Below are 18,700 nucleotides of genomic sequence, written 5' to 3' on the forward strand. Positions count from 1 at the left end.
TCTCTCTCTCTCTCTCTCTCTCTCTCCTCTCTGCCTTTTCCCTCTCTCTCTCTCTCTCTCTCTCTCTCTCTCTCTCTCTCTCTCTCTCTCTCTCTCTCTCTCTCCCTCTCTCTCTCTCCCTTTTCCCCTCTCTCTCTCTCTCTCTCTCTCTCTCTCTCTCCATGTATGAATAGATATTATTATAGATATTATGGAAACTGCCTCATTCGGTGTTCTATTACATCATCTACAGGGTTAGGGGTATGAGGATAGAACCCAGGTAATTACATCATCTACATGGTGAGGGAGTATGAGGATAGAACCCAGGTAATTACATCATCTACATGGTTAGGGGTATGAGGATAGAACCCAGGTAATTACATCATCTACATGGTTAGGGGTATGAGGATAGAACCCAGTTCTAAGCACCTATCCTCCGTGAACTCGCTGACCTCTCGTGTTTCCTCCCTCTCTCTCGCGTTCGTGACTTTCTCGCTTTCTCTGAGATAATAATAATGATAATAATAATAATAATAATAATAGTCTATAATTTTGATACATAGCTATACATGATACATAGCTATACAGTATATACCACACAGGAAGAGAGGGAGAGAGAGAGAGCGATACAGAGAGTGAGTTGTTTAGGTCAATTACAGAGCAGCCAGCCCAGATGGCGACGCCTGTGGCTCTCCCTCCCCCTCTTCCCCTTCGTTTCTCCTTCCTCCCCTGCCCCTTCTTCACAAGGCATCAGTGACAGTCAATTGCCCTCTTCCCTCCAGTACCTCCTCACCTGACATCTCCTCACTTCTCTCTTTTCACTGTAGGTGGTGAATTACGTTTCTGGTCATCACAAATGTGTTACACAAGAAGAGATCAGTCTGTTCCTATCGCCCACCCGGTGCCCTTGGAGAGTACTGGATGACTTCCATCTCTCCACGTCTGCTTTTTGATTCATTTTCTTCCACTCTTTTCCTCTTTTGACCTTTTCCAAGTCTCCTCCCACTCACAAGGCCTGCAGGGCGCTTGACCTCATCTTCACTAGAGGCTGTCCGCCTACTAATCTCATTGCAACCCCCTTCCAGGTCTCTGATCAATGCTTTCTTTCCCTTTCTCTCCCTCTCTTCCCCAACCCTAGCCACTCAGATGGTCATGCGCCACCAGAATATTCGTTCTCTCTCTCCAACTGTTCTCTCCTCTTCTATCCTATCATCTCTACCTTGTGGTAAATCCTTCTCCCACCTGTCTCCTGTCCCCTTTCCTACAGGCCAGCTAAGCCCTCGCCTTCTGCTCTGTGGCTGAGTGACTCATTATGAGCTTACAGAACAGGGCTGAGGGCAACTGAGTGAAAATGGGGGAAAACTAAACTTCCAGAGGACCTATCATCCTCTCTGCCTTCTATTCCTCTGCTAAAGTCACTTTATATCACTCTAAATTTCAAACTCTTTGCCACCTTCTCTCACATTTACAGTTTAGTAATTTGTAGACGGTCTTATTCAGAGCAACTTACAGGAGCAATTAGCACATTGACCGATCTTTCACCGTGTCGGCCTGGGGATTCTGTTCAGCAACCTTTCGGTTACTGGCCCAACGCTCTTATTCATTTCTAGGCTACCTTAATCCTCCACCACTTTCAAAAGAAGTTTGACGATATCCACTCCTTGAGTCCACTGGTCCCACACACACAGAACTACACTACGCCTTGACCTATTTCTCCCCTCTCTCTCCAGATGAAATCCTTTGGCTAGTGATGTCCATCCGCCCGGGAACCTGCCCCTATTGAACCCACCCCCTCCTCCTTTCTCCAGACCATCTCTGGAGACCTTCTCCCATTTCTCACTTCACTCATCCACCCATCCCTGACAAATGGCTGCCTCCGCTTTGACTTCAAGATGGCCAAAGTCGCTCCCCTCCACAAGAAACCAAGACTCGACCCCTCTGACGTCAACAACTACCGAACAGTATTCCATCTTTGTTTTCTTTCCAAAACACTTGAGCGTGCCCCTGACCTCTGACCTTGATCTCTGACCAACTCTCTCGTTATCTCTCTCAGAACCATCTTCTTGATCATAACAACTCTCCTCTGCATGACGGAGGCTCTCAGCCCTGCCAAAGCTGACACTCTCTCCCTTGTTCTCATCCTCCTATCCACTGCCTTTGACCACGTGAACCATCAGATCCTCCTCTCCACCCTCTCAGGGCTGGGTGTCTCAGCCTCTGCAAACTCTTGGATTGCATCTAGATCTGAGTCTGCAAAAGAAGGTTGACAATGTTTTTACACTGCTGCTATTCGCTGTTTAACATCTATGCATAGTCACTTTACCCCTACCTACATGTACAAATGACCTTGACTAAGCTGTACAGGTTGACTCGGTACCGGTAACCCCTGTATATAGCCTCATTATTTTATTGTGTAACTTTTTTATGTTTATTTAGTGAGAGTTTTCTTAAGTCTATTTTCTTAAAACTGCATTGTTGATTAAAGGCTTGTAAGTTAGCATTTCACGGTAAGGTCTACACCTGTTGTATTCAGGGGATGTGACAATTACATTTGATTTGATGAGAGGATCTGAGTCTGCACCACATGTTCTCACTACTGGTGTCCTCAGGGTTCTAGGCCCCCTCTTAATTCTCTATACACCAAGTCACCAACACACATCTCTGTGTTCATGGCAGATATCTCAGCTTGGATTTCTGCCCACCACTTCAAACTCAACCTTGACAAGACAAAGCTGCTCTTCCTCCTTCCGCCTGCCTGCTCCAACACCTCTCCACAATGGTTGACAACTCCACGGTGTCCCCCTCCCAGAGTTCACAGAACCTTGGCTTGACCCTGGAAAACAACCTGTCATTCTCTGCAAACATCAAAGCAGTGACTCGCTGCTGCAGGTTTCTGCTCTACGTCGTGTGTGGAGTACAACGCCGCTTCACACAGGAAGCGGAGCGGGTCCTTATCCGGGCTCTTGTCATCTCCCGTCCAGACTACTGTAACTCTCTGTTGGCTGAGCTCCCTGCTTGTGCCATTAAACCCCTGCAACTTATCCAGAATGCCATAGCCTGCCTGGTGTTCAACCTTCACTATGTCACCCCGCTCCTCTTCACCCTCCACTGGCTTCCATTCGAAGCTCCTGTCCACTACAAGACCATAGTACTTGCTTATTGAGTTGCAAGGGGAACTGCGCCTCTCTTCCGTCAGGCTAATGCTCAAACCCTACATTCCAACCCGAGGTCTCCATTCTGCCACCTCTGGTGTCTTGGCCGTCCTACGGAGGTCAGCTCCGACTCAGGCCAGTGACAATTCTTCTTTTCTCAGATTTCCCCTGAAGCTAGGACAGCAGAGTTCCTGCCCATCTTCCAAAATCTTCTGAAACGACAATGTTAAATAACCCCCCACGACTAATCATATTTTCACTAACACTGACTTTGCTTGTAGGTACCTTACTTGCTAGGATTTTGCTATGTGGTTGTTCTCACCCAGCTATAGATGAATGCATATATAATGTATATTTGCAAATATCAGTGTTATTGATCTAGTCTCTGTCAGCCCACGTCTCAGCCTTATCCCCATATCCTCCATATATCCTGTCTCAGTCCTTCTCTTAATGAGTTATTGACTTCCTCTCACTCCCTGCGCCTCGCTCCCCGAATAAGAACTGCAAACATAAGAACGACTGGACTGAAGACAAAGCTGAGCTCAGCATGCTAGATAGTTACAGATATATACTGAGAAAGGCTAAAAAACAAGTAGAGGCAGACAGAGGCAGGCAGAGGCAGGCAGAGGCAGGCAGAGGCAGGCAGAGGCAGGCAGAGGCAGGCAGAGGCAGGCAGAGGCAGGCAGAGGCAGACAGAGGCAGACAGAGGCAGGCAGACAGTATGGTGGAGAGACAGTGAAGAGAGAGAGGTGAGGTCAGGTGAGGTACTGGAGGGATGAGGGCAATTGACTGTCACTGATGCCCTGTGACAGGAAGGAGGGAGGGGTGAAGAACGAAATGGGGGAGGGAGGAAGGGGAAGAGGGGGAGGGAGTGCCACATGCGTCTCCATCTGGGCTGGCTGCTCTGTAATTGACCTTAACAACTCTCTCTCTTTCTCTCGCTCTCTCTCTCTCTTTCTCTCTCCTGCACTCTTCCTCAGTCTTCCCAGTCTAACATTGTGTTTCTCTCTCTCTCTCTCCTGCACTCTTCCTCAGTCTTCCCAGTCTAACATTGTGTTTCTGTCTCTCTCTCTCTCCTGCACTCTTCCTCAGTCTTCCCAGTCTAACATTGTGTTTCTCTCTCTCTCTCTCCTGCACTCTTCCTCAGTCTTCCCAGTCTAACATTGTCTCTCTCTCTCTCTCTCTCTCTCCTGCACTCTTCCTCAGTCTTCCCAGTCTAACATTGTGTTTCTCTCTCTCTCTCTCCTGCACTCTTCCTCAGTCTCCCCAGTCTAACATTGTGTTTCTCTCTCTCTCTCTCCTGCACTCTTCCTCAGTCTCCCCAGTCTAACATTGTGTCTCTCTCTCTCCTGCACTCTTCCTCAGTCTTCCCAGTCTAACGTGTCTCTCTCTCTCTCCTGCACTCTTCCTCAGTCTTCCCAGTCTAACATTGTGTTTCTCTCTCTCTCCTGCACTCTTCCTCAGTCTTCCCAGTCTAACATTGTCTCTCTCTCTCTCTCCTGCACTCTTCCTCAGTCTTCCCAGTCTAACATTGTCTCTCTCTCTCTCCTGCACTCTTCCTCAGTCTCCCGAGCCTCACGTCGTGTTTCTGTCTCTCTCATCCAGTGTGATCAGCAGGGCCCCAGGTCTGAAGCTGGTAGTGGAGACTCTGATGTCGTCTCTAAAGCCCATAGGGAACATTGTGGTCATCTGCTGCGCCTTCTTCATCATCTTTGGTATCCTGGGAGTACAGGTGAGATCGGAAACATTTTTGCAACCCATACAAAAAGGCCTAGCGTACTATACATTTTCCCAAAACAATATCAACCAATCCAATATCAGGGAAAATGTTTCTTTCAAGTCAGTTTTCACACCTTAATACCTTTGGAATTAAGGGTTATTCTGGGCTCTTTCCACACACCCGTCTCTCCTCCTGACAGTGACAATGTTGGAACTGACAAGTGGCTAATATTCCATTACGCATAAGCACCCTCTTCTCCATTCACCCCCTGCCAGGGCTCTTAGGTCGTTTGTCAGCAGGAAAGTGCTCTTCTAGGTGGTTTCCACGATATAACTAAGGTGGGAGGGCTCAACCCTGCTTGTCAAGTCGTAGAGATGGATAAGATGTGATCGTTAGCCCGCTGGCCAATTCACACTTAATGTTCGGTGTGTCCTTGGAGTCACAAAAATATGTCACCTGTGTGTATGTGGTTGTGTGTGTCTGCGTGCGTGCATGAGTTACATGCTACCAATCACGAGAGGACATGCAAGGCTACTACGGAATCCTCTCATGGGATATTTTATTTTTTATTTTATTTTATTTCCCCTTTATTTAACCAGGTAGGCTAGTTGAGAACAAGTTCTCATTTGCAACTGCGACCTGGCCAAGATAAAGCATAGCAGTGTGAACAGACAACAACACATAGTTACACATGGAGTAAACAATAAACAAGTCAATAACATGGTAGAAAAAAAAGAGAATCTATATACAATGTGTGCAAAAGGCATGAGGTAGGCAATAAATCGAGTAATTACAATTTAGCAGATTAACACTGGAGTGATAAATCATCAGATGATCATGTGCAAGAAGAGATACTGGTGTGCAAAAGAGCAGAAAAGTAAATAAATAAAAGCAGTATGGGGGGTGAGGTAGGTAAATTGGGTGGGTAGTTTACAGATGGACTATGTACAGCTGCTCGGATAGCAGATTTTTAAAGTTGTTGAGGGAGATAAAAGTCTAAAAGATTTTTGCAATTCGTTCCAGTCGCAGGCAGCAGAGAACTGGAAGGAAAGGCGTCCAAATGAGGTTTTGGCTTTAGGGATGATCAGTGAGATACACCTGCTGGAGCGCGTGCTACGGGTGGGTGTAGCCATCGTGACCAGTGAACTGAGATAAGGCGGCACTTTACCTAGCATAGCCTTGTAGATGACCTGGAGCCAGTGGGTCTGACGACGAACATGTAGCGAGGGCCAGCCGACTAGGGCATACAGGTCACAGTGGTGGGTCGTATAAGGTGCTTTAGTAACAAAACGGATATCACTGTGATAAACTGCATCCAGTTTGCTGAGTAGAGTATTGGAAGCTATTTTGTAGATGACATCGCCGAAGTCGAGGATCGGTAGGATAGTCAGTTTTACTAGGGTAAGTTTGGCGGCGTGAGTGAAGGAGGCTTTGTTGCGGAATAGAAAGCCGACTCTAGATTTGATTTTGGATTGGAGATGTTTGATATGAGTCTGGAAGGAGAGTTTGCAGTCTAGCCAGACACCTAGGTACTTATAGATGTCCACATATTCTAGGTCGGAACCGTCCAGGGTGGTGATGCTAGTCGGGCGTGCGGGTGCAGGCAGCGAACGGTTGAAAAGCATGCATTTGGTTTTACTAGCGTTTAAGAGCAGTTGGAGGCCACGGAAGGAGTGTTGTATGGCATTGAAGCTCGTTTGGAGGTTAGATAGCACAGTGTCCAAGGAAGGGCCGGAAGTATACAGAATGGTGTCGTCTGCATAGAGGTGGATCAGGGAATCGCCCGCAGCAAGAGCAACATCATTGATGTATACAGAGAAAAGAGTCGGCCCGAGAATTGAACCCTGTGGTACCCCCATAGAGACTGCCAGAGGACCGGATAACATGCCCTCCGATTTGACACACTGAACTCTGTCTGCAAAGTAGTTGGTGAACCAGGCAAGGCAGTCATTAGAAAAACCGAGGCTACTGAGTCTGCCGATAAGAATATGGTGATTGACAGAGTCGAAAGCCTTGGCCAGGTCGATGAAGACGGCTGCACGGTAATGTCTTTTATCGATGGCGGTTATGACATCGTTTAGTACCTTGAGCGTGGCTGAGGTGCACCCGTGACCGGCTCGGAAACCGGATTGCACAGCGGAGAAGGTACGGTGGGATTCGAGATGGTCAGTGATCTGTTTGTTGACTTGGCTTTCGAATACCTTAGATAGGCAGGGCAGGATGGATATAGGTCTGTAACAGTTTGGGTCCAGGGTGTCTCCCCCTTTGAAGAGGGGGATGACCGCGGCAGCTTTCCAATCCTTGGGGATCTCAGATGATACGAAGGAGAGGTTGAACAGGCTGGTAATAGGGGGTGCGACAATGGCGGCGGACAGTTTCAGAAATAGGGGGTCCAGATTGTCAAGCCCAGCTGATTTGTATGGGTCCAGGTTTTCCAGCTCTTTCAGAACATCTGCTATCTGGATATGGGTAAAGGAGAAGCTGGGGAGGCTTGGGCGAGTAGCAGCGGGGGGGGGCGGGGCTGTTGGCCAAGGTTGGAGTCGCCAGGAGGAAGGCATGGCCAGCCATTGAGAAATGTTTGTTGAAGTTTTCGATTATCACGGACTTATCAGTGGTGACCGTGTTACCTAGCCTCAGTGAAGTGGGTAGCTGGGAGGAGGTGCTCTTGTTTTCCATGGACTTTACAGTATCCCAGAACTTTTTGGAGTTAGAGCTACAGGATGCAAATTTCTGCTTGAAAAAGCTGGCCTTTGCTTTCCTGACTGACTGCGTGTATTGGTTCCTGACTTCCCTGAACAGTTGCATATCGCGGGGGCTCTTCGATGCTATTGCAGTTCGCCACAGGATGTTTTTGTGCTGGTCGGGGGCAGTCAGGTCTGAAGTGAACCAAGGGCTATATCTGTTCTTGGTTCTGCATTTTTTGAACGGAGCATGCTTGTCTAATATGGTGAGGAAGTAACTTTTAAAGAATGACCAGGCATCCTCAACTGACGGGATGAGGTCAATATCCTTCCAGGGTACCCGGGCCAGGTCGATTAGAAAGGCCTGCTCGCAGAAGTGTTTTAGGGAGCGTTTGACAGTGATGAGGGGTGATCGTTTGGCCGCGGACCCGTGGCGGATACAGGCAATGAGGCAGTGATCGCTGAGATCTTGATTGAAGACAGCAGAGGTGTATTTGGAGGGCAAGTTGGTCAGGATAATGTCTATTAGGGTGCCCATGTTTACGGATTTAAGGTTGTACCTGGTGGGTTCCTTGATGATTTGAGTGAGATTGCGGGCATCAAGCTTAGATTGTAGGACTGCCGGGGTGTTAACCTGTCTAGGACTACTACACCCCCCCCCCCACCCCCACTGAAAAGGCAGAGCCGCGAAATTCAAAAAAAAATTTTTTTTTCAATATTTAACTTTCACACATTAAAGTCCAATACAGCTAATGAAAGACACAGATCTTGTGAATCCAGCCAACATGTCCGATTTTTAAAATGTTTTACAGGGAAGACACAATATGTAAAGATGTAAATCTATTACCTAAAAACACATTAGCATAATCCACCATCTTTTATTTGTCCACCAACACCAGTAGCTATCACCAATTCGGCTAAACTAAGATATTTATAGCTCCTAACCAAGAAAAAAACTCATCAGATGACAGTCTGATAACATAGTTATGGTATGGGATAGGTTTTGTTAGAAAAATGTGCATATTTCAGGTAGATGGCATAGTTTACAATTGCACCCACCGTCACAAATGGACTAGAATAATTACAATGAGCAACGTGTTTACCTAATTACTAATCATCAAACATTTCGTAAAAATACACAGCATACACTAATCGAAAGACACAGATCCTGTGAATACAGACAATATTTCAGATTTTCTAAGTGTCTTACAGCGAAAACACAATAAATTGTTATATTAGCATAGCACATGTGCAAACATTACCCCAGCATTGATTCTAGCCAAAGAGAGCGATAACGTAAACATCGCCAAAATATATTATTTTTTTCACTAACCTTCTCAGAATTCTTCAGATGACACCCCTGTAACATCACATTACAACATACATATACAGTTTGTTCGAAAATGTGCATATTTAGCCACCAAAATCATGGTTAGACAATGGGAAATGTAGCCCAGCTGGTGAGAAAATGTCCGTGCGCCATATTAGACAGTGATCTACTCGTATACATAAATACTCATAAACGTGACTAAAAAATATAGGGTGGACAGCGATTGATAGACAATTTAATTCTTAATACAATCGCGGAATTACATTTTTTTAATTATCCTTACTTTTCAATACAGTTTGCGCCAAGCGAAGCTACGTCAAACAAGATGGCGTCCTAAGCCACTAACATTTTTCGACAGAAACACGATTTATCATAATAAAAATTTCCTACTTTGAGCTGTTCTTCCATCAGTATCTTGGGCAAAGGATCCTTTCTTGGGTCTAATCGTCTTTTGGTGGAAAGCTGTCCTCTTGCCATGTGGAAATGCCAACTGCGTTCGGGATGAACTGGAAGCGTGCCCAGAGATTCACAGCGTCTCAGAAATAAATGTCCCAAAATCGCACTAAACGGATATAAATTGCTATAAAACGCTTTAAATTAACTACCTTATGATGTTTTTAACTCCTATAACGAGTAGAAACATGACCTGAGAAAGATTACTCCCCAAACTAATGCTTGGAACAAGTGCAGGTCGATGTCCTCCACGCGCATGACGCAGCTGGGAAAGAGTTCCTAGCTACAGGGTTTTTTAATTTATAGTGCCTGTGATTGCGCAATCGACCCCATTCAAATCGTCATCACGTAAAGGCATCCAGGGGAAGACGTAAGCAGTGTCCGTATACTCATAGGAATAACATTGGCCTTAAAACTGACTCCAGAACAGTGGCCAAAATTTCTGAAATCTGACTCCATGTCAGGGAAATTGCTGTAGAATGGGTTCTGTTCCACTTAGAGACAAAATTTCAACTCCTATAGAAACTATAGACTGTTTTCTATCCAATAATAATAATATGCATATTGTACGATCAAGAATTTTGTAGGAAGCCGTTTCAAAAATTACACGATTACCATAAATAGTGACAACAGCGCCCCCAGCTTTAACAGGTTAAGCATATCCCTGTTTAGGTCACCTAACAGAACAAACTCTGAAGCTAGGTGGGGAGCGATCAATTCACAGATGGTGTCCAGGGCACAGCTGGGAGCTGAGGGGGGTCGGTAGCAGGCGGCAACAGTGAGAGACTTATTTCTGGAGAGATTCATTTTTAAAATTAGAAGTTCGAACTGTTTGGGCATAGACCTGGAAAGTATGACAGAACTTTGCAGGCTATCTCTGCAGTAGATTGCAACTCCTCCCCCTTTGGCAGTTCTATCTTGACGGAAAGTGTTATAGTTGGGTATGGAAATCTCAGAATTTTTGGTGGCCTTCCTAAGCCAGGATTCGGAAACGGCAAGGACATCAGGGTTGGCAGAGTGTGCTAAAGCGGTGAGTAAGGCAAACTTAGGGAGGAGGCTTCTGATGTTGACATGCATAAGGCCAAGGCTTTTTCAATCACAGAAGTCAACAAATGAGGGTGACTGGGGACATGCAGGGCCTGGGTTTACCTCCACATCACCCGAGGAACAGAGGAGTAGTAGGATGAGGGTGCGGCTAAAGGCTATCAAAACTGGTCGCCTAGAGCGTTGGGGACAAGGAATAAAAGGAGCAGATTTATGGGCGTGGTAGAATAGATTCTGGGCATAATGTGCAGACCAGGGTATGGTGGGGCACGGGTACAGCGGAGGCAAGCCCAGGCACTGGGTGATGATAAGAGAGGTTGTATCTCTGGACATGCTGGTCTCAATGGGTGAGGTCACCGCATGTGTGGGGGGTGGGACGAAGGAGGTATCAGAGGTACGGAGAGTGGAACTACGGGAAACCAAACCAAACCAAACCAAAACAAGGCATATTGATATTTGAGAGAGACATACAATAAGGCATAAAGTGATTGCAGGTCTTGATTGTGAGAGCTAGCTAAAACAGGTGAGATAACAGCAGCTAGTCAGCTAACACAGCAACAGCAGGTAAAAATGGCGACGACCAGGCAGACAGGGTCGGATTAACTACACACAGATCCTGAGTTAAAGCACAGAGCCGACAGATAAAACACAAATAAACGGAATGGAGTACCGTGAATTAATGGACAGTCAAGCAGGCATCAGCTATGTAGCCGAGTGATCATAGTGTCCAGGGGGCAGCCGTAGATGGAGCAGTGAGGCCTCCACTAAGCTAGCCCGCGGCGTTTAAAGTTAGTAGCCCGGGGGGGTGGTCTGCTCAGACGGAGGGGGTCTGCTCAGACGGAGGCCGGTTGAGGGCACAGCGGATGGGGTATTTGTCTGCAGACCAGACGTGGTCGTGTCGACAGAGAATCCAAGCCGGATGGCGGTGGTGAAAGAGAGGTTGTGAGTTGTAGAATTGTGTTTGCTAACTGGTGCTAGCTTCGTGATTCAGACAGCTAGTCATGGGTAGCAAGCTAGCAGAAGATGGAGGTCTGTTTTTAGCCACGCCGTGCAATTCCGTCGGTAGATTAGTGGGGTTCCGTGTGGTAGAGGGGACCAATCCAATTGTCAAAATAGTTATAGTGGCCTAAGAAGATTGTTCGATAGACCTGTTCAGATAGCAGCCGATATGCTCAAGACAGCTAACGATTAGCGGGCCGCAGTTAGCATATGGACGTTCAGGTTACGTCGCGATGGAGGGGCCAGTTGAAATACTCCCTCGGGCAGATAACGTCGGTATCCCAGTCGTGTATGCCCGCTGGGTCCGGATAGGTGATTGTAGCCCAGGGGTGGCTGATGGAACTCTTCAGCTGGCAAGCTCCGGGATAATTGGTGTTTGCTCCGGAATTGATGTTAGCCGATAGTCACTCGGATAGCAGCTAGTTAGCTGCAAGATCCAGGTGTAAATGTCCAGAGCTTGCGGTAAAAATCCGGGGATATGGAGAGAAAATAGGTCTGGTATGCTCTGGTCTGAGTCGCGTTGTACAAAACTGGCAATAGTTTTCCGAGCTAAAGGATAGCTGATGAGCGCTAGCTGTGGTTAGCTGAACTACTAACGTTAGCTTGTGAGCTGGCTAACTTCTGGCTAGCTTCTGTTGTTGATTTCGGATACGAGTTGAATAATACTTTTGAGGAAAAAAACAGATCCGCACCACATTTGGTGAGGTGGGTTGCAGGAGAGTGTTTTGAAGTTGAGTTTTTAAGAAGAAAAAATATACATATAAAAAGATATGCGAAGAAAAATATATAAAATATATATACACGGGACAAGACGAGGACAAAGGACATCTGACTGCTACGCCATCTTGGATTGGCCTGAAGACCAATTGGAATTTACCATAAAGGTGGCATTAGTGTGACCACGGTGTGTGTGTGTGTGTGTGTGTGTGTGTGTGTGTGTGTGTGTGTGTGTGTGTGTGTGTGTGTGTGTGTGTGTGTGTGTGTGTGTGTTTTCTCTGCAGCTCTTCAAGGGGAAGTTCTTTGCGTGTCAGGGAGAGGACGTGAGAAACGTCACTAACAAGTCAGACTGCATGATGGCCAACTACAAGTGGGTCAGACAGCAGTACAACTTTGACAACCTGGCACAGGTACCATTCACAACACGACCAGACACAGGTACCATTCACAACCAGACACAGGTACCATTCTCAACACAACCAGACACAGGTACCATTCACAACCAGACACAGGTACCATTCACAACCAGACACAGGTACCATTCACAACCAGACACAGGTACCATTCTCAACACAACCAGACACAGGTACCATTCACAACCAGACACAGGTACCATTCACAACACAACCAGACACAGGTACCATTCACAACCAGACACAGGTACCATTCTCATCACAACCAGACACAGGTACCATTCACAACACAACCAGACACAGGTACCATTCACAACCAGACACAGGTACCATTCACAACACAACCAGACACAGGTACCATTCACAACACAACCAGACACAGGTACCATTCACAACCAGACACAGGTACCATTCTCAACACAACCAGACACAGGTACCATTCACAACCAGACACAGGTACCATTCACAACACAACCAGACAAGGTACCATTCACAACCAGACACAGGTACCATTCTCAACACAACCAGACACAGGTACCATTCACAACACAACCAGACACAGGTACCATTCACAACCAGACACAGGTACCATTCACAACACAACCAGACACAGGTACCATTCACAACACAACCAGACACAGGTACCATTCACAACCAGACACAGGTACCATTCTCAACACAACCAGACACAGGTACCATTCACAACACAACCAGACACAGGTACCATTCTCAACACAACCAGACACAGGTACCATTCTCAACACAACCAGACACAGGTACCATTCACAACCAGACACAGGTACCATTCTCAACACAACCAGACACAGGTACCATTCACAACCAGACACAGGTACCATTCACAACACGACCAGACACAGGTACCATTCTCAACACAACCAGACACAGGTACCATTCACAACGCGACCAGACACAGGTACCATTCACAACACAACCAGACACAGGTACCATTCTCAACACAACCAGACACAGGTACCATTCACAACCAGACACAGGTACCATTCTCAACACAACCAGACACAGGTACCATTCACAACGCGACCAGACACAGGTACCATTCACAACACAACCAGACACAGGTACCATTCTCAACACAACCAGACACAGGTACCATTCACAACACAACCAGACACAGGTACCATTCACAACACAACCAGACACAGGTACCATACTCAACACAACCAGACACAGGTACCATTCACAACCAGACACAGGTACCATTCACAACACAACCAGACACAGGTACCATTCACAACACAACCAGACACAGGTACCATTCTCAACACAACCAGACACAGGTACCATTCACAACCAGACACAGGTACCATTCACAACACAACCAGACACAGGTACCATTCACAACCAGACACAGGTACCATTCACAACACAACCAGACACAGGTACCATTCACAACACAACCAGACACAGGTACCATTCTCAACACAACCAGACACAGGTACCATTCACAACACAACCAGACACAGGTACCATTCTCAACACAACCAGACACAGGTACCATTCTCAACACAACCAGACACAGGTACCATTCACAACCAGACACAGGTACCATTCACAACCAGACACAGGTACCATTCTCAACACAACCAGACACAGGTACCATTCACAACACGACCAGACACAGGTACCATTCACAATACTTACAGAGGGTTGTATCTCCACTACTTTCTTTCTAAACTGCCCTAGTGGAAACCTTGTTTGTGACTGATGCTTGTGATGGTATCACAACCTATTGTAGGTAGCATAGCGGTTAGGAGCGTTGGGCCAGTAACTGAAATGTTTGAATCCCGAGCCGACAGATGTGACAACGTGCGCTTGAGCAAGGCACTTAACCCTAATTGCTCCTGTAAGTCACTCTGGATACGAGTGTCTGCTAAATGAGGTAAATGTATGAAGTTCTCCCTCTCTCACCAGGCTCTGATGTCTCTGTTCGTGCTGGCCTCTAAGGATGGTTGGGTTGATATCATGTATGATGGATTAGATGCAGTGGGAGTCAACCAACAGGTATACAACAGACACACACACACACACACACGCGATACAATTTATATACACAGGTTCAAAGAAACCATCTCACTGATGCTTGCAGAAGGTAAGACATTCCTGAGATAAGAAAGTGCTACATCTTTCTTAAAGGGGGTATGTAGTAAAAAATGTGAACTTCCATTTTTTATTTTATGAAATTCCACACTAGGAGATCGACATAACACTGAAATTGTGAAAATTATGAAAATAAGTTTTTGTTTAAAACCTCTCTGGGATATGTTAGCGTCCCACCTCGCCACCAGCCAGTGAAATTGCAGGGCGCCAAATTCAAACAACAGAACTCTCATAATTAAAATTCCTCAAACATACAAGTATTACACACCATTTTAAAGATAAACTTCTTGTTAATCCAGTCACAGTGTCTGATTTCAACGGAGAAAGCACACCTTGCGATTATGTTAGGTCAGAGCCTAGTCACAGAAAACCATACAGCCATTTTCCAAAGAAGGAGAGGTGTCACAAAAGACAGAAATAGCGTTAAAATGAATCACTAACCTTTGATGATCTTCACCGGATGGCACTCCCAGGACGCCATGTTAGACAATAAATGTGTGTTTTGTTCGATAAAGTTCATCCTTATGTCCAAAAACCTAATTTGAAATTGGTGCGTTATGTTCAGAAATGCATTGTCTCAAACAAACATCCAGTGAAAGTGCAGAGCCACGTCAAATTACTCATCATAAAAATTGATAAACGATACAAGTGTTAAACATACGAATAAAGATAAGCTGTGTCAGATTTAAAAAAAACTTTACGGTAAAAGCACACCATGCAATTATGTTAGGTGCCTAGCCACAGACAAACATACAGCCATTTTTCAACCAAGCAGAGGAGTCACAAAACTCAGAAATAGCATTATAAATATTCACTTACCTTTGATGATCTTCATTGGAATGCACTCCCAGGAATCCCAGTTCCACAATAAATGTTTGTCTTGTTTGATAAAGTCCATCATTTAGGTCCAAATACCTCCTTTTTGTTCACGTGTTTAGTCCAGTAATCCAAATGCACGATGCGCAGGCACTAGGTCCAGATGAAAAGTAAAAAAAGTTCCATTAACGTTCGTAGAAACATGTCAAACGATGTATAGAATCAATCTTGGGGATGTTTTTTATTATAAATCTTCAATAATATTCCAACCGGACAATTCCTTTGTCTTTAGAAAGGAAAAGGAACGCAGCTAGCTCTCATGGGCGCACGCCTGACTGAGCTCATGGCATTCTGCCAGACCCCTTAGTCAAACAGCTCTTATTCGCCCCCCTTCACAGTAGAAGCCTGAAACAAGGTTCTAAAGACTGTTGAAATCTAGTGGAAGCCTTAGTTAATGCAATCGGACCAAATTTTACACTGTATATTGGATAGGCAAAGACTTGAAAACCTACAAACCTCAGATTTTCCACTTCCAGGTTGGATTTTTTCTCAGGTTTTTGCCTGACATATGAGTTCTGTTATACTCACAGACATCATTCAAACAGTTTTATAAACTTCAGAGTATTTTCTATCCAAATATACTAATTATATGCATATTCTAGCTTCTGGGCCTGAGTAGCAGGCAGTTTACTCTGGTCACCCTATTCATCCAAGCTACTCAATACTGCCCCCCAGTCCCAAAGAAGTTTTAAAAGCAGTTTGAAAAAAATTCCTGGAATTTCAGCCTGTTCATGTGGAATGGGCATTTTGACCGACAGAATAATACACCAATGACTGTTCATCTCTCTAAGGGGAGGGCTCTAGACCATCCTATCAGCCAATCAGAGCTGTGTATGTAAATATCTTCAAATTTGTTTCCTAACCCCCACACTATCAGACTTATGCAAAGGAGGCCCAAGGAAATGAATGATAAAACATTTTATTTTTGGAGGTATTTTTATTAAATAAACACACCTAGTGATGAATTAGATGGTAATGATTTAAAAAGAATAAGATCTACATTTGCCCTCAAAACAAGCCGATGTCTGTTTCATTAATTCCTATGCTAATAAACTGTAGCATCAACACACGCTGACTTAACTCATCATAATCAAACCCAAGTCCCCTTTCTCCTTGTGCTCTCAAACATGTCAAATTAAATCAAATGTTATTTGTCACATACATGTTTAGCAGATGTTATTGTGGGTGTAGTGAAATGCTGCTCTAACTGTGCAGTAATATCTAACGGTAATATCCAACAATTTCACAACAATACACACAAATATAAGTATAGGAATGGATTTAAGAATATATAAATATATGGATGAGCAATGTCAGAGCGGCGTAGAATAAGATACAGTAGAATATAATAGAGTATATACATATGAGATGAGTAATGGAAAATATGTAAACAGAATATGTACAGAAAGCCACACGCACACTCACACACTTCCGGACTTTTTGGGGAGTAAAAATGGATTCCCACTCAACATCCTATTTTCCATAACACCTAACCCTAACCTTAACTCCAAACCCTAACCCCAAAACGTTAACCCTAACCCTAACTTAAGCATTAAATAGCTTGTTTACAAATTCAGGACATGAAAAAAGTCCTGACTTTTTATTATCTATTCTGGTGACTTGTCAGGACATTGTGGTCCTGATAACGTGGGAAAATATATACACACACACACGCACACACACATACACATAAACACACAAATACACATGCACACACGCACACATACACACACATATACACATACACACACGCACACATACACACACACATATACACATATACACACGCACACATACACACACACACTCTGTTCCCTAGCGATACAGTAGCAGCTGTAGAACAAAGGCTGGGTTGGCCAGAGGCAGAGGAGTCTTGATTTTTATGTCAGCATTTCTGTCTGTGCTTTAGGAACTTGTCATTGATCTTCTCTAAGCTGCTTACTGTCCACCATCCAACAAACATACAACACTCCTCTTGCTTCTCCCACATGCCCTGTGCAGCCCACGGTGCTGGGTCTATTTATACATATAGCTTTACTGATATACTGTTTTGTATTAAAAACGAAACTGAATTATTCATGCAGGGATTTATGCATTCCTATCTATAATTTAAAGTGTTGACTGGAGCAGATAGGTAGGTGTGTGACGGTGTCCTGGCATCTGCTAGTGTGTTCTTCTCTAGGTGGATAGAGACACACAGTCACACACACACACACAGACACACACGTGTACACACACACACACACACACACACACACACACACACACACACACACACACACACACACACACACACACACACACACACACACACACACACACACACACACACACACACACACACACACACACACACACAGCGTTTTCAGTTAGAACGGCACCACAGTGCTCGTTAACGTGTGTCTCCTCCTCCAGCCGCAGCTGAACCACAACCCCTGGATGCTCCTCTACTTCATCTCCTTCCTGCTCATCGTCAGCTTCTTCGTGCTCAACATGTTCGTGGGCGTGGTGGTGGAGAACTTCCACAAGTGTCGTCGCAGCCAGGAGGCCGAGGAAGCCAAGCGCAGGGAGGAGAAGAGACTGAAACGGATGGAGAAAAAGAGACGGAGTAAGGAGAATGAGATGGCTGGTCGGTAGTCTTTCCACATCTTTCTGAGTCCTGCTTGTTTTGGTTTGATTCGGTTTGATTTGACCAAAGCCAAGCGATTGAGGGAACGCGCTAGACCTGAAGTCGCTGCTATTTCTACTGTAGAAGTCCTTTTTCTTTCTATTTTCTCCCTGCAGTCTCCCCGCTAGTTGTCCTCTCTTTGCCTGGTGGTCAGTGGTCACCCATTCTGCTCCTGGAGAGCTACTTTGGTTCCAGCCCACCAGTAACTATTAAACCTGTATAATTGTTAGTGCTGGGCTGGAGCAAAAACCCCCACACACACACGAGTCTCTCTCCAGGACCAGAGTTGGTGCGCTGGTCTAGTAGAATAGACACCCCGCCCCCTTTTCCTGCCTGGCCTATCGTAGACAGCATACTTATGACCGCCCCCTTGGAGCATGCCCAGTGAGTACTGGTGGACGGGACTTGCATGATGTGGTACTTCCAGAGATAGAGGGAAAGGGGTGGAGTGAGGGGAAGGTAACGCCCCCTTCTATATCCCAACTCCTTTCCTGCGTGTAGTTGTAGTACAGCCGGAGGGGTAGGTAGAACT

At 45.5% G+C, this 18,700-nt stretch overlaps 1 protein-coding gene across 1 annotated transcript in view; it reads left to right on the top strand.

Moving 5' to 3' along the window:
• LOC129852889 (voltage-dependent T-type calcium channel subunit alpha-1G-like) overlaps positions 1-18,224 on the top strand; it is a 166,709-nt gene extending 148,485 nt beyond the window's left edge. The window contains exons 20-23 of the mRNA XM_055918878.1: positions 4,737-4,863; positions 12,360-12,485; positions 14,439-14,528; positions 17,916-18,224. Coding sequence (XP_055774853.1) covers positions 4,737-4,863; positions 12,360-12,485; positions 14,439-14,528; positions 17,916-18,137 — 565 coding nt within the window. The 3' untranslated portion in view covers positions 18,138-18,224. The remainder of the gene's footprint in view (positions 1-4,736; positions 4,864-12,359; positions 12,486-14,438; positions 14,529-17,915) is intronic.
• Positions 18,225-18,700: the final 476 nt, after the last annotated feature.

The sequence above is a fragment of the Salvelinus fontinalis genome, chromosome 1 (genome assembly GCF_029448725.1).
Source record: "Salvelinus fontinalis isolate EN_2023a chromosome 1, ASM2944872v1, whole genome shotgun sequence".
NCBI classification, from domain to species: Eukaryota; Metazoa; Chordata; class Actinopteri; order Salmoniformes; family Salmonidae; genus Salvelinus; species Salvelinus fontinalis.